This window comes from Drosophila melanogaster, chromosome 3L (assembly GCF_000001215.4).
Source record: "Drosophila melanogaster chromosome 3L".
Lineage (NCBI taxonomy): Eukaryota > Metazoa > Arthropoda > Insecta > Diptera > Drosophilidae > Drosophila > Drosophila melanogaster.
This window is the reverse complement of record NT_037436.4, coordinates 16,699,190-16,711,786: the sequence shown is the minus strand read 5'-3', so window position 1 is coordinate 16,711,786 and position 12,597 is coordinate 16,699,190. Positions and strand designations below refer to the sequence as shown.

The 12,597-nt window shown below is 40.8% G+C and overlaps 3 protein-coding genes and 1 long non-coding RNA gene across 8 annotated transcripts in view; 3 read left to right on the top strand and 1 right to left on the bottom strand.

Annotated features, from left to right (window-relative positions):
* Positions 1–109: 109 nt before the first annotated feature.
* Positions 110–12,597, top strand: part of Lasp — a 35,272-nt gene continuing 22,784 nt past the window's right edge. For all 4 annotated transcript variants that reach the window (NM_168681.4, NM_001259870.2, NM_140655.3 and 1 more), the window contains exon 1: positions 110–844. In NM_168681.4, the coding sequence (NP_730192.2) occupies positions 776–844 (69 nt within the window). In that variant the 5' untranslated portion in view covers positions 110–775. The remainder of the gene's footprint in view (positions 845–12,597) is intronic.
* CG43954 (uncharacterized protein) overlaps positions 110–12,597 on the top strand; it is a 35,272-nt gene continuing 22,784 nt past the window's right edge. The window contains exon 1 of the mRNA NM_001275037.2: positions 110–844. The gene's annotated coding sequence lies outside the window, so the exon portion shown is untranslated. The remainder of the gene's footprint in view (positions 845–12,597) is intronic.
* On the bottom strand, positions 5,359–6,814 carry CG9692 (uncharacterized protein). 2 transcript variants are annotated; one of them, NM_176338.2, is made up of 2 exons: positions 6,741–6,814; positions 5,359–6,677 (listed from the first exon to the last, which is right to left on the bottom strand). In NM_176338.2, the coding sequence occupies exons 1-2, from the start codon at positions 6,768–6,770 to the stop codon at positions 5,559–5,561; spliced, it is 1,149 nt and encodes a 382-aa protein (NP_788516.1). In that variant the 5' UTR covers positions 6,771–6,814; the 3' UTR covers positions 5,359–5,558. The 2 variants fall into 2 exon arrangements, with proteins under 2 accessions (NP_788516.1, NP_001287086.1); NM_001300157.1 differs by having other exon boundaries at positions 5,359–6,673.
* On the top strand, positions 10,318–10,958 carry lncRNA:CR45897 (long non-coding RNA:CR45897). Its single transcript, NR_133255.1, has one exon. It is a non-coding gene; the product is annotated as a long non-coding RNA:CR45897 (long non-coding RNA).

Genomic DNA, 12,597 nt, shown 5'->3' with positions numbered 1-12,597 from the left:
CAAAGCAATTTCTCCACAAAACAGTGGCGCCATTACGGCCGAAAAGAGAACTCAAAAACATAGCAAGACATCGAAAAATATTGCACCACAACCTTGCAACGGTCACTTTGCTCGCAGTCTGCTGCGGTCACTCTATTCGAACGGAACGGAATATTTATCGCGGATTGTCGCGTTATTTCGTTTGTGTCGCGCCTCCATCAAACTCACCTTAAAAATTAACACTCAAATCGTAGATTACGAGCTCTGTGCGGTGTTATCAAAAATAACGGAATTAATTCATTACGGACGCCTACGCCAGTCGTTCTTCCTCTTTTTCCACTGCGCGCGTCGCTTATTTTTACCTGCAGCGCAGTCGCGACAGCTGAAAATTAATAAAACGAAGAGAAAAGTGTAAATTGGATCACAATTGGTAACAAAAAGTCTATGCGATCGATCGCCAGTTGTTTTATACATCAACAACAACAAAGCAAACCAGTTATTAGATGTTTTTGTGAATAGTGTAAATCAAATTCTCGGCTCATACCTACACACACACCAAATACATTCCCGTAGTTCCTATTCAGATCCGATCGGTTCTTCGACTCGCAGATCACAGAAAATATGCAAAATTAAGCCAAGAGGAGCGTAAATTCGTGCGCAAATCGTGGGCGCAAAAGTGTCGTCAAAACGGGGAAAATAATCAAAGTTAACAGTAATATCCTGTTGTGTAAATAAAAGGCTTATACATACACACACAGTCGCAGAAGCAACAAACAAAGGAGGAAAAAGCGGCAAGATGAATAAAACCTGTGCCCGTTGCCAAAAGGTGGTTTACCCCATCGAGGAGCTTAAGTGTCTGGACAAAGTGAGTTACATTCCCTATGCATATGTAGACTATTTATCCTATTCAAATTCTATAATGTTCGCGGTGGCTCCTTTTTCCGTTTTAAGCCGCTCTTTTGTGCACTTGTTGCGGGCGCAAGAACGAGACGGCTAGCTAGCACATGGCCGTGGGTTCTGCTCTCCCGCTCCCTCTCCATGATTTTATCCCTTCCCCCATTGATCATGCGTGCCTTTTTGTATTTTTGTTGCTCTGCTTCTTCGGTGTTTATTATCCTATGCTTAATAACCGCAAAAGTTGTTTGGCTGCTTTGCCATTCGCTTCGCGGAATTCAAATATTTACTCGAAAATAACGGCGCAGCCTCGCGCGCGTCCCTGTGTGGGTGTAATGGCACTATTGCACTGAGAAAAATCACAAGATCGCTCTTTTAATACGATTTTCATTTCCACTGGAAAAAGAAGATGAAAAAAATCTTTATTTATTTTTATATTTTATATTTTGATAAAATATATATAATTTTCTACAAATTATAAAATCTATTTTTCTATTATACCATTTGATTCTAAGTGATATAATCTTTTCGTATCCCACGATCGATGCAATTGATCAGTTCAGCATTTTTGCTCAGTGTAGTAATGCGCGGGTGGCGACAACCAACAGAAATTACTGCTCACATTTTCGCCAACTCAGGAAATTTCTACAATTGCTTTTAATTTACGTTTGCCGCCGCCGCTTCCGCTGGCAGAATTTTCGGGCTCCCTCTCTAATTATATCGTGGCCTCTCTTTCCCGCAGCGGCGCTTGTTGCATTTCAATTCTTGCGATCTTGTGTCTTTTTCGCACGGCTTTTTTGGTTGCAGCCGCTTTTGTTGTTGTTGTAGTTCTTGTTATCTTTCGAAAAGCAACAAAAGCAAATCCGTTGACCGACCTTGAGCGCATATTTTCGAGACTTGAGACCAGTTTTTTTTTACTGCGTTCTCCACACACACGTACACACACACTTACGCTTAAAATCTGACACAGTGGTATTCGCGAAATTAGCAGCAGCTGGCGAAATGAAAATATAATTTTTTTATTTTATTTTTTATGTTTGAAAGTGCTGATTATCTTAATTCTATTTCCGCTTAAAAGTGTTTTGATAAAATACATATATATTTAAATATTTATTTTTTTCACCTAACTAATTATTTGATTTACTCAAATTTCTTGATAAATTTTTGAATTCTCTAGAATATTTTTAAATGAAAATACTTCGTTTACCGGAAATAAACACCGTTTTTGCATTCTTGGAAATCGTTGAGCTTAACGGTTTGTACCGTTAAGAGTTTAAATTGCAATGAATAGTATTCAAATAAAAATGGGAAAGATTCGTTTTTCTTAAGAAAGAAGTAGGATACAACATAGATTTTATAAGTTGGAAATTTGTTTTGTAGCTGAGCAATTAGACTGAATACTGTTGCTTTTACGAGGAGAAGACTATAATTAGTTGGCGCTTTTCAAACTGTAGATTTGCATAATGTTTGTACTATATTGACAATTAGTTTTCCAACTAAACGACTAAACACAGCTGTAGTTGCACGCAAAGTGGGGCTTTCGTTTCTCATGTTCAATGTGCCCATGGGCTTATTGGTTTACGCCTAATCCAGTTTATTTTAAGCGAACTTATATTTGCCTCTAAGTCTGGGGGCTTTTCACCAATTGCAGTTCCATTTTATTTTCGCCCTTGGCTGGGCTGTCTATCAGTCTGTGTTTACGTTTCGAGGGCCTGTGTTATTGTTGTTCCCACGAAATTTGGAAGCTGATAACGCAGCTATCGAGCCGAGCCACAAACATTTACATTACGAATCGCTTGGATCGGCTCGGCTTCCCCTTTGAATCGAATTGAATCCATCAACGAATTCCGATTGCCAATCAGTTTCGAGTATATCAGCAGCGTTGAAACGTGTCAATCTTGCCCCGTATAGAACTAATACCCCTTCAGCGCCAAGAAGCACATCCTAATTATAGTCTCGTCTTTCTAGAGTTTCTTCTTCTTCATCTTCTTCTCCCCTTCCGAGTCAGCAATTTCGATTCTAATTATAGACAATGGAGTAATGAAGACTATTTTAAAGTCACAAGACAGACGCACTGAAGTCGGTTATAAAACATTTATGTATGTGCGTCTGTGTGTGTTTTTCGCCTAATGGAAATGCTGAAACTTGTAAACACAACGTTTGATGGGTATGAAGTGAGGGAGTTGTGTGTGTGTGTGTGGGGGGGGGGGGGGGCGAAGTTTGAGGAGCATAAGTTTACCTTTACATTAAATTGCATTAGTTCACTTGTGTAGTTTCGTGTTCAACTTGCGCCTGCCTTCTGTTGCCGGGTGTGTCTGCCATTGCGAAACAATTTAAATGCATGCATTTCACAACAGGCTTTAAAGTTGAGCAATAGATCGCCAGCCATATGAGGTCAGAGGCTTGACAAAATAAATGATTGCTATGCGGAGGGGATCAATCATATTTTTATTTTGCCAGCCGCTCAGCGCATTACTAATTGGGGATATTTTTTTTTTGAATTTTTCTCTAGTGATTGTAGGAAGGGGATGCAGTAGTTTTTTAAAAACAGGAATTTGTGGAATTTATGTATATTTTTATATTTATAACGCAACCGTAATCTAGTGATTTTAGCTATTTAATCTAGGTATTTATTACGAGATTTGTTGCTTAACATTTCTGTTAAACCAATACCCACTGTACTTGCAATTTATAGCAATACAAACCCCCTGACTAATAAAAGCCTATGAGATCAGAAGCCAAGCTCGAACTATTGTTTTCCGACTTTCAAGTCCAGTTTGCTTACGCAATGCTCGTGTGATTGTTTTCCATCATTAAAAACGAACAAAGCATTAATTCATTGAATGGGGAGATACTATAAATTTTGCACTTTTCCCTGAATCGCCGTTACTTAAACAGCAATATAGAATTATAGGGACTGTTCAGAGCGAGATTTTCCTTGGCTGCTATCTGCACGTGACACATCCTGATATCCTGATATAGAAATCGATACTCGTGACAGCAATAAACGGCTATTTTATACCAATTATCTCTTATTTCCTTCCACCTCGCATAGATACACATACATTCGTACATAGATATGAGCGCATAGAGAGATTGGCACGCGAATTCGTTTGAAGAAATGCCTTTTTAAATGTGCCGTTAAAGTTTTGCGGCTTTATGCGGCGCATTGCTGCCGGCGCTTTGTTAATCGATTTTTGATACGAGCAAAAAAAATTAAAAACCAAGCGATTCGGAATGGAGAAGTCAACTCGACTGCTAGCCCATAAAGTTGGGCCTCCTGTAGCCGTGCCTATATCCTCTGTGCCTGTCGCTTCTGTTGCCAATTTCATTTATCTCTCAGCTTTATATTCTTCTTCCTGTCTTATATTGCATTTGATAAAGGAAGGGTATACTGGAATACAGATAAATGATGTGGGATTTCTTAGAATATCATTAGATATGATTGCAGAAACATATTATAACCTATATAACTCCTTAAAAGCCATAACGATGTTTTTGGGTGAATTGTTTATTAACTGAACCTTAATATTTATGTACTCTTAGTATATTATAATTTTATAATTAATTTTTAATTTAGCTTAAAAGACTGAAGACTGAAGATGGTATGGTTAGAAGATACCTGACATTTATTTCAAGCTTTTTTTCATTATAATGGAATTTGCTAAGAGTATCTTCTAGTTGGAATCCCATCTTTCTGCTTTACCAATAGTAGTCATTGTTGCACTTGGGCTTTATTTTGCACGAAATATGTGAGTTTGACTTTTTGCTTTGCGCTTTGTTTGGCTTTGGCCTGACTTTTCGAGCTGTTTTCGATGTTTTTACATCTTTTTTTTTCAGAGTCAGAGCCACGACGAACGATTATTTCATGCTCGCAAGGAAAGTAAATGACCTCTTTGTTGTCATGTTGTCATGGGAAGTTGGGGGGGATCGAGAAAGAGAGCTGCTCGCTCTGTGGCTCGATGGCTTTGGGCATAGCTATAGCAATGGCTATAGGAACGTGCCAGTTTTGGCCAGCCTTTTCTGGCCAATTTCGCAGAGCACGAGTCGAACGGCGGCGAGTCGAGGGGAAAGTCGAGAGCACAAGTCACACAAAGAGGCAGCGAAGCATCAAAAATAAAAGCGTCGCGCCGTCCGTTTGACTTCGTTTGCCACTTAACGAGACCCCCATTTAGCTTCTGCGCACCGCCGCCCCTGTCTTCCTGGCACACATTTGCACTTTCCTGACCCCGCTGATGACCTCTTCCTTCGCCCCGCTGCAAAAGCTCCTCCTCTTCTTCCACCACCCCAATAGGCCATCACTTCTCACTGGGCCATGTTTTAATTTTTGCATCCTCTTCGAGTGACAAATGACTACAGCAACAAACTTCAGGACGTTTTGTATGTTTTAGGAAATTCGCTGGATTCGCTGAAAGAAGGGTAGTTAGGGTTTTAGTTTCTTCTCGTTAATTAAAATGTACAATAGCAAAATACAACCACGATATTGAAATCAAATAACTTTTTTATTTGCCAATGTATATTCAAAATACAGTTCAATCTCCAGGGGCTTCCATAGTTTAGGTCGTAAGTCTACGTGCCACAGAGATTGCTCATAAGATTTGAATTAGAATTTTGATGCAACATAACAAGTTCAAACACATATAAAACTAAATGATCAATTTTTGATTGTTAATTGATTGAGCTGCCTAGGAGATCAGCATATTAGGGTTCAGCCACATGCGTATCATGGCCTGGTTCTGGGCCAAAAATGCGGCCGACTCGAGATCCCCGCGTCTGAATAGTCGCTCATCGAAGTCGAAGAGGGATCGATTGGTTGGCAGCTGGACATTTTGTTTGCAGGTCTTCACTTGGCCACGGTTGGGATACGGCTTTTGACCAGCCGTTTGCTCAGCCAGAAAGCGCTGCATTTTCTCATGGTGATGGTCCAGATAGGCGTTGGAATCGGAGAACTTCGGCGGAGAACTTTGATTATCACAAGGTGATAAAGACTTTGGTGAGGCTGGCTGCTCCGGAGAAGTAGCTTCTGATCGTGGTTGATTTTGCTTTAGCTTTTGGGATTTCTTCGACTTGGGTTTCTTTTTGTTTCCGCCAGGTGGCGCTAAGTTATTCGACTTGTTACTCACGGTGGCATCGCGGGATTGGGGCGGGACCTGGGCCATATTGCGCTTCGGATTTAGCTGGATATTGTGTGTCTTAGACTGCGTCGGTGGGATCGATTTGACCTTGGCGTTGGGTGAATTTTTACGGTTCGGCCGCTTGATCGGCGGCTGATTGCCGGACCGCTTGAGACGTGGGGATAGCACCACCTTGACCTTGAGCCTAGATATGGGGAGTGATTCCACCGCAGCGGCATAACTCATCGGACGATCCTGGTCCGATAAATAGGAAGAGGATGTGGTTGGACGACTGGAGGTAGATGGCTGTTCCTCCAGCATCATGTAATCACTGAGGGGCTTACGCCGCACCGGAACAAGCTGGGGCGGCGACCTATTCTCAGATCCGGAACTACCAGCACCGGTATAACTTGCTCGGAAATAAGTTCCTCTGGATTTACTACCAATGGACTTGCGTCCAGTCGATGTACCTCCTTCGGAATTATTTCCTGCCGAATAACCACTTCCGGAGAAAGCTGCTCTGGAATTACCCCCCTCGGAATTGCCGCTAGTGGAGCCTCCTGCTGCTCCATCAATGGAATTTCGGCGATTCCGGCGCTTCACCACCACCGTCGTGGATCTCGATTTTGGACCCGCCAGTTTAGTATTAGTCTTGGGCTCTAGTGCTGTAGGTGTTTTTGCTGGCTCTGGCTTACATCGGAATTCGAATCGGGAATTATTTCACCTGATGGACGACATTAAACAAGCACTTACTTTGGCTTTTCGGGTGTACTGGGATTTCATTTTCTTCTTTGAGTCTCCACGATTCGACAGTCACTAGTCTGATAGAAATTTGACAACTAGCTACTCTGTTAGTTTGACAATCAGGGTTGTCATATCTATACAATTTTTGTAGCAGGCTATTAAATACTATATATCGATAGTAATTTAAAATCGTTAACGATTTAACTTCTCCAAGCTTTTGCAATTTAACAAGAATATATTATTAGATAGAAAATTGAAAACTACAATCCCAAATTTTAAGTTATAAAGTGTGAATCAACTGCGCTTTCGGTTTCATCCGAAATAAAAACTATAATTTAAAGACTTGAGAGCATTTTGCATGTCAAACGGTAGATTGACACAATTTTTCTTTCTGTGCCTCACTCAAAACCTTTTCGCTTTCGGAAGCCACGATGGATAGGAGAAGAAGAATGACAATAGCTTTATGTATTTATTTATATACATTTTCTCCACTCTTGACTGAGCCTCTTCACCTCGTTCACTTCACTCAAAACTCGAAACTAAAGTTCACTTTTGCATGACAATCAATTTTTCACTCGACGGTAGATGGACAATGATGCGGGGCTACAAAAGGGAAAGGTGGGGAAAATGGTCGGCGGGAAAGGGGAAAATGGAAAATGGGAGTGGGTTGTCTCAATTGAGGCATGAAAATAAAAGTGGTCAAGCAGGCGGATAGAAAGAGATATGCAGATGCAGATACGATATAGGGGGACCACATTTCGACTTGTCACTGTCTTTGTTTCCCCTTTATTGCAATTTGCTTCCCGTCTTTAACTTTGTATATCTTTTCTTTTAAATCAGATTTATTATATATGTGTAGTGCATAATTGAAGATATAGTCTTTAAAGAAAACTTTGTATGGGCAAGTTATTTAAAATCTTGTTTAGTTTTTCTAAGTCCAAGTAATGTCTTATAAAGATTATTGAGATTATTATTGCACTTACAAAAGACCATAAGGTAATATAGAAAACTGCAATAAATGAGCCTTGTAATTTATGAAGTTACTCAACCTTTTCATTTCTTCATTCTGCACCTTAATTATCGTTTTTCCGTTTCCCTGTTGCCTGAGAATAATTTTGGCCATTACTTTTGTTTCACTCCGAGCTTATGCAATTGTTTTTCCTCAAAAGCCCACGACTTTACCACTCACTTTCATTGCACTTTAATCTGCTAGAGAATCTTGAGTCTTGAGTCTCTGCTCCCATTTCCCTTCATTTGAGACATTGCCTAATTAGACTTCGCTTTCAAGAGGTTCGCTTGCCAATTTTTTTTCCTCGCCGAGATGGAAAGCAAATCAAAGGCGGCGGAAAAAAAAGGAAGGCTGAGAAAAACTGCTAGCAAACAGATTTTTCTATGCCTACAAACTTCAAAGTCAAGATTTCGCTTGGCCAGCAACTTGGCGTCTTTTGTGTCCCAAATTGTAGATGTAACAAAAAGTTTTGTCCACTTCGGAAAGTGGAAGTCGTCTTCGTCGTCGTCGCAGAAGTTGTTTGGAAACTTTAAATAGCTTCTGCCGCTGCGGCTTGTATTATTTCGGTTTTTTTTCGCTCGTTTCTAGGGCTTTCCATCCAATTAAACGTTTCCCATTGTGGTTCTGGTATTGTATAATTAATTTCGATGCTCAAATTTTGACTAATGACCGACAAAGAAGAATGGACATGATGATTGAAGAGAGTCTAAACAAGTTTTGGGTCAAGCTTTTGATTCTTCTGCTCAGCTCATTTTGCTTCTTGTGTGTTTCCTGTTTTCTACGTCTTTTAATTGTTTTCCTTCCCCCTACACATTTTGGTCTTTGTTGCTGACATTATATTGATGTTAATGCGCATTTGCTTGGTGGGAAGGGGAACACTTCCCTCTTGTTCTTTTTTGTCACTTGTAAACAAGAGTCACCAGCGGAATCCGAGGTCCATTCGTAGGGTGGAAAATGAGACAAGACAAGGGGAGTCGAGTGGTATGTTCCTCCTCGCTTGAATTGCTTTGTTTAAATTCAATTGATCTTTATTAACTCACCCATGGCGGGAGGGGGTGACAAGGGGGGGGGGTTGGCGTAGCCAAGGGGAAAGATCACTCAAGAGGTCTGCCAACGACTCGTGTAAATTCAGGGGGTAGAGGCAGACAAGACAAGTTGAACTCGTCTTCGCAGCCCTCTTGTCTTTAGTTTATTATTTCTTTCTCTTAAGCATTTGCATGACTTTCGTCGTCATCATCCAATTGATCCCCCCGCATTCAAGTTTTCAATGAGGGGGGGAGGGATCTGTAAATAGGCGTGGCGTTCTATCTTTGATGCTTTTATTGCATTTGTGCGTGCAGTGGGAAGGGGATAAAGGGCAGAATTGGAGAAGTTCAAGTGGTGGTTGTGTGACTCTTGAGTTCCCTGGCACTTGAGGTTTATATTCTTCTATTATATGATGCAGCCCCTATATAAGGATATATGTATCTGAAACACAGGTTAGAATATAGATTAGAGGTTAATAAAACTGCTTTTAATCAGACGGCATTTGATGGACGTACTTAAGTTGCTTTCAATTTGCCACTTTCTGCGCCCGTTGCACTCAAATCTTCTCCATTACTCAGCTTTGGCCCACATTTAACCCCAAACCGCATTCTGCTGCCGCTGAACTTGTGTCCCACATACAAAAGTTTCGCTTGTTCGTCTTGTGTGCCAAGAGGAGCCCTCTTAATTAATAATTGAAAAGTGCTCCTTTGGGGCCGATGCATATATCCTTACGACGCAGGCCGAGTCAACCGATTGGATACTACAATAGATCTGATTTTTGTGCAAAAACTTTGCTAATCACATAAGCCCTGCCACTCGTAGTTGTATTTGAATTAGCACTTGCCCGATTCATTCGGATGCACTGTGTGGGAAAATGGAAATGCCCTTTGTGCTTCCAGTGAAAATTCAAATAGTAGTCTTAACTGCCGGATAAATGGAGGAGGGCGGTGGGCGGACAAGAGGGAGTGTGTGAAGTTTCTGACGTTTATAAATTAAACAAGCAAAATGCTGAAACGTCAGCAGAACTGAACCAAACTGAAATTTACTGAACTGAAACTGGTAGAGGAGAAGGAGCCCCAGGCGGCATTTCCTATTGACTTTGCTAATTGACTGCGAAAGTGATGGGACAAGGGATGCGGGGCAAAACGGGGAAAATGGCGTGAAAAAGCTGGCTCTAGGTGAATGAAATCTGTATAAACATTCGGGGCATAGTTTGGACACACAACATATTATGCAGAAAATATGTAGGCCAGATTCTTAGGCTCTTTATCACATTAAAATGAATGAGCTCTTGCCATTTGTAAACTTGTCAAAATAAATTATCATAAATTATACCAAACTTTCTGTTTAGTTGGGGTGTTGAACCCAATAGATCATTCCTTAATCTGATACAACCGCTAACAACAACAACAACAACATTTTGTTCAAGTGGCGGCAATTGGAAGTGAAGTCTTGAATAGATAATCAAGCTCGACTCCTTTGTGTGGAGTGTCACAAGTGATCTACAGCAGTTGCTTGTTCACAAATCACTTTCTAATTGGTCTTATCATTTAGCTCACACATTCTGCTGAATATGCCCATGGGTATCATCGGGCATATGGTAATCGTTAGATGCATATTCAAGACCCTGATCCGACACGCCTGCACATACATATGTCAGGCGAACAGAGGAGGAAACATATATCACCGGAGCGTTGGTAATGCCCAATTTAAATAGAGAAGAGCAAACAGACATTTGATTGCGTAGAAGAGGAGCATTAGGCGGCGGCAGTCCCCCCCCCCCCCTCCTCCTGCTGCCATTTCCCATCTATAGAAATGGAAGAAAAAAAGAATGAGAGTCGAGTGGAACACACACCCCACGTGAAATCAAAACCCACTTGCAGTTGCCAGTTGCCAGCTGCCAGCTGCTGTGTCTTCAGCTTCTGCTGATGACGCTGATGGAGGAACTTTGCTGCAGCGTTTGAGTTCCGAGTTGCACGTTGGTGTTGCGAGTGGGCGGGGCAGAGGGGCGTTTCGGAGTCACACGTATAGAAAGATATGGGGGGAATCCGCCTGATGAGGCGGAAGTGAAAGCGACCAAGCAGAATTAAACCGCTTCCTCCCTTTTATCCCAATCTCCCAGCTTGAGCTTTTGTTTGCCAGACAAGCAACCATCATACGTGGATACTCTTGTAACTCTTTGTAATGAGTTTAAAAAGTAAATAAATATATTATTAAAATAAAATGTGTTTGAATTCCCAACAAGCATTTCAAAGTAATGCATTTTAATTCATTAAGCCAGTTAGGTAATTTGCTCTTTAGGTTTTATTGTTGTTTTAAAGACATAAATTATGCACCTGTATCAATCTGCTATTAGCAACCCAATTAACTACTTTGATATAAAGCTAATATATCTAGATAAGTGAAACTATTGCCTATCCGATAACTTTATCTATCGGCCAAAGATCGCTACATCTGAACCAACTGGATATACAGCGATAAGATATAAAAATCCAACCAAATGGCATTTAATTAAGAAGAATTCTCATGTTTTTCATACATGAAATATAAGGAATATTTGTAGTATTTGTTATACGACAGAGGGTGTGAATGCAATTCTGAACGCCTTAAAACGTAAAATTCAAGCCCATTAAAGGGTAATAAAGCAGTCTGCTCTTTCGGATTCTTGAGTGGGTTTTTCTTTATTACATTCCGTTTTGGCAAGCCGTGGCTGCGCCTTAACCCAAAAAATCCCGAGTTGCGTTCAAGTTTTTGGTCAATTTAACACGCCTTGCCACGCTCTGTTTGCGACCCGCCAATTGTAGTTTATAAGCAAAAAAAAAAAAAAACGTAAAAAAAATAATAATATGCGTGCTGACGTAAGGTCAAGGTGTTTACAGATTAAGAACGACGTACTCACAATCCGTACCGAAAATGAAAAATGAAAAAATATCCAAAAATGGCAAATAAACAACTGTCATCGTCGTTGTTCGATTCTGAATAAAGTCTGAGGTGTTGCGATGAGTCATCGGCACTCGATCAGTTAACTACTTCATAACTGATTGAATTTCTTGTCTGTCGGTCTGTGGGACAATTGTCGCATTTGTCTTTCGACTTTCCGACTGTCTGACTAGGGTGACTTTCCCCATATATGGTGGCCCACACATGACATAATTGCCATTATCAACAACAACAACAACTGGCCCGCTGATGAGCGTTAAGTAAGCCGGCAAATGGTTTTTAATTGTTGTTGCTTGCTGTTGACGTGACCAGTTTAAAGCCCAATTTGGTCAGGCTATAATTGAATATTTAGCCCCGGGCAAGCTGTTTGTGTTGTACACTGACTGTATACACTGTTTGCTTATGCAATTCTCACTTCATGTTTTTCCATCTTCGTCATTTTCACACGCCCGAAAAAGGGCGGAAAACAGGGAAAACCGTTTGGTATCTGGTCAAACCGATCTCTTCCCATTCCCATTGATTGGAATCTACAAGTTTTTCAATTTGCTCGAACGCGCTTTCAGTTTCGTTCAATTGAGTTAGGGGACTTCCTTTCTTTATTTGACTTTAGCTGATGGCTAATTAAAAGTTGTTTTCGGGGTGGTAAGTGAAGGGAAGAGGGAGGGGGTGCCATAAATTGAATTTGATAGACAAAGTTGGAACTGTGTTTTCTGTTTTCCAGCGACTTGGATTGCCTTTGTTTGAGTTTCAGTTGCAAACTGGAACTTGATGTTAGATTTTGCAATTACATACATACGTTGCACAGACTCTGTCATATGCATACTTGTTTTTTGTTGCCACCCCATCCGCACAATCAAAAGGCGAAAAAAAAAATGACGCAATCTTTCAGCA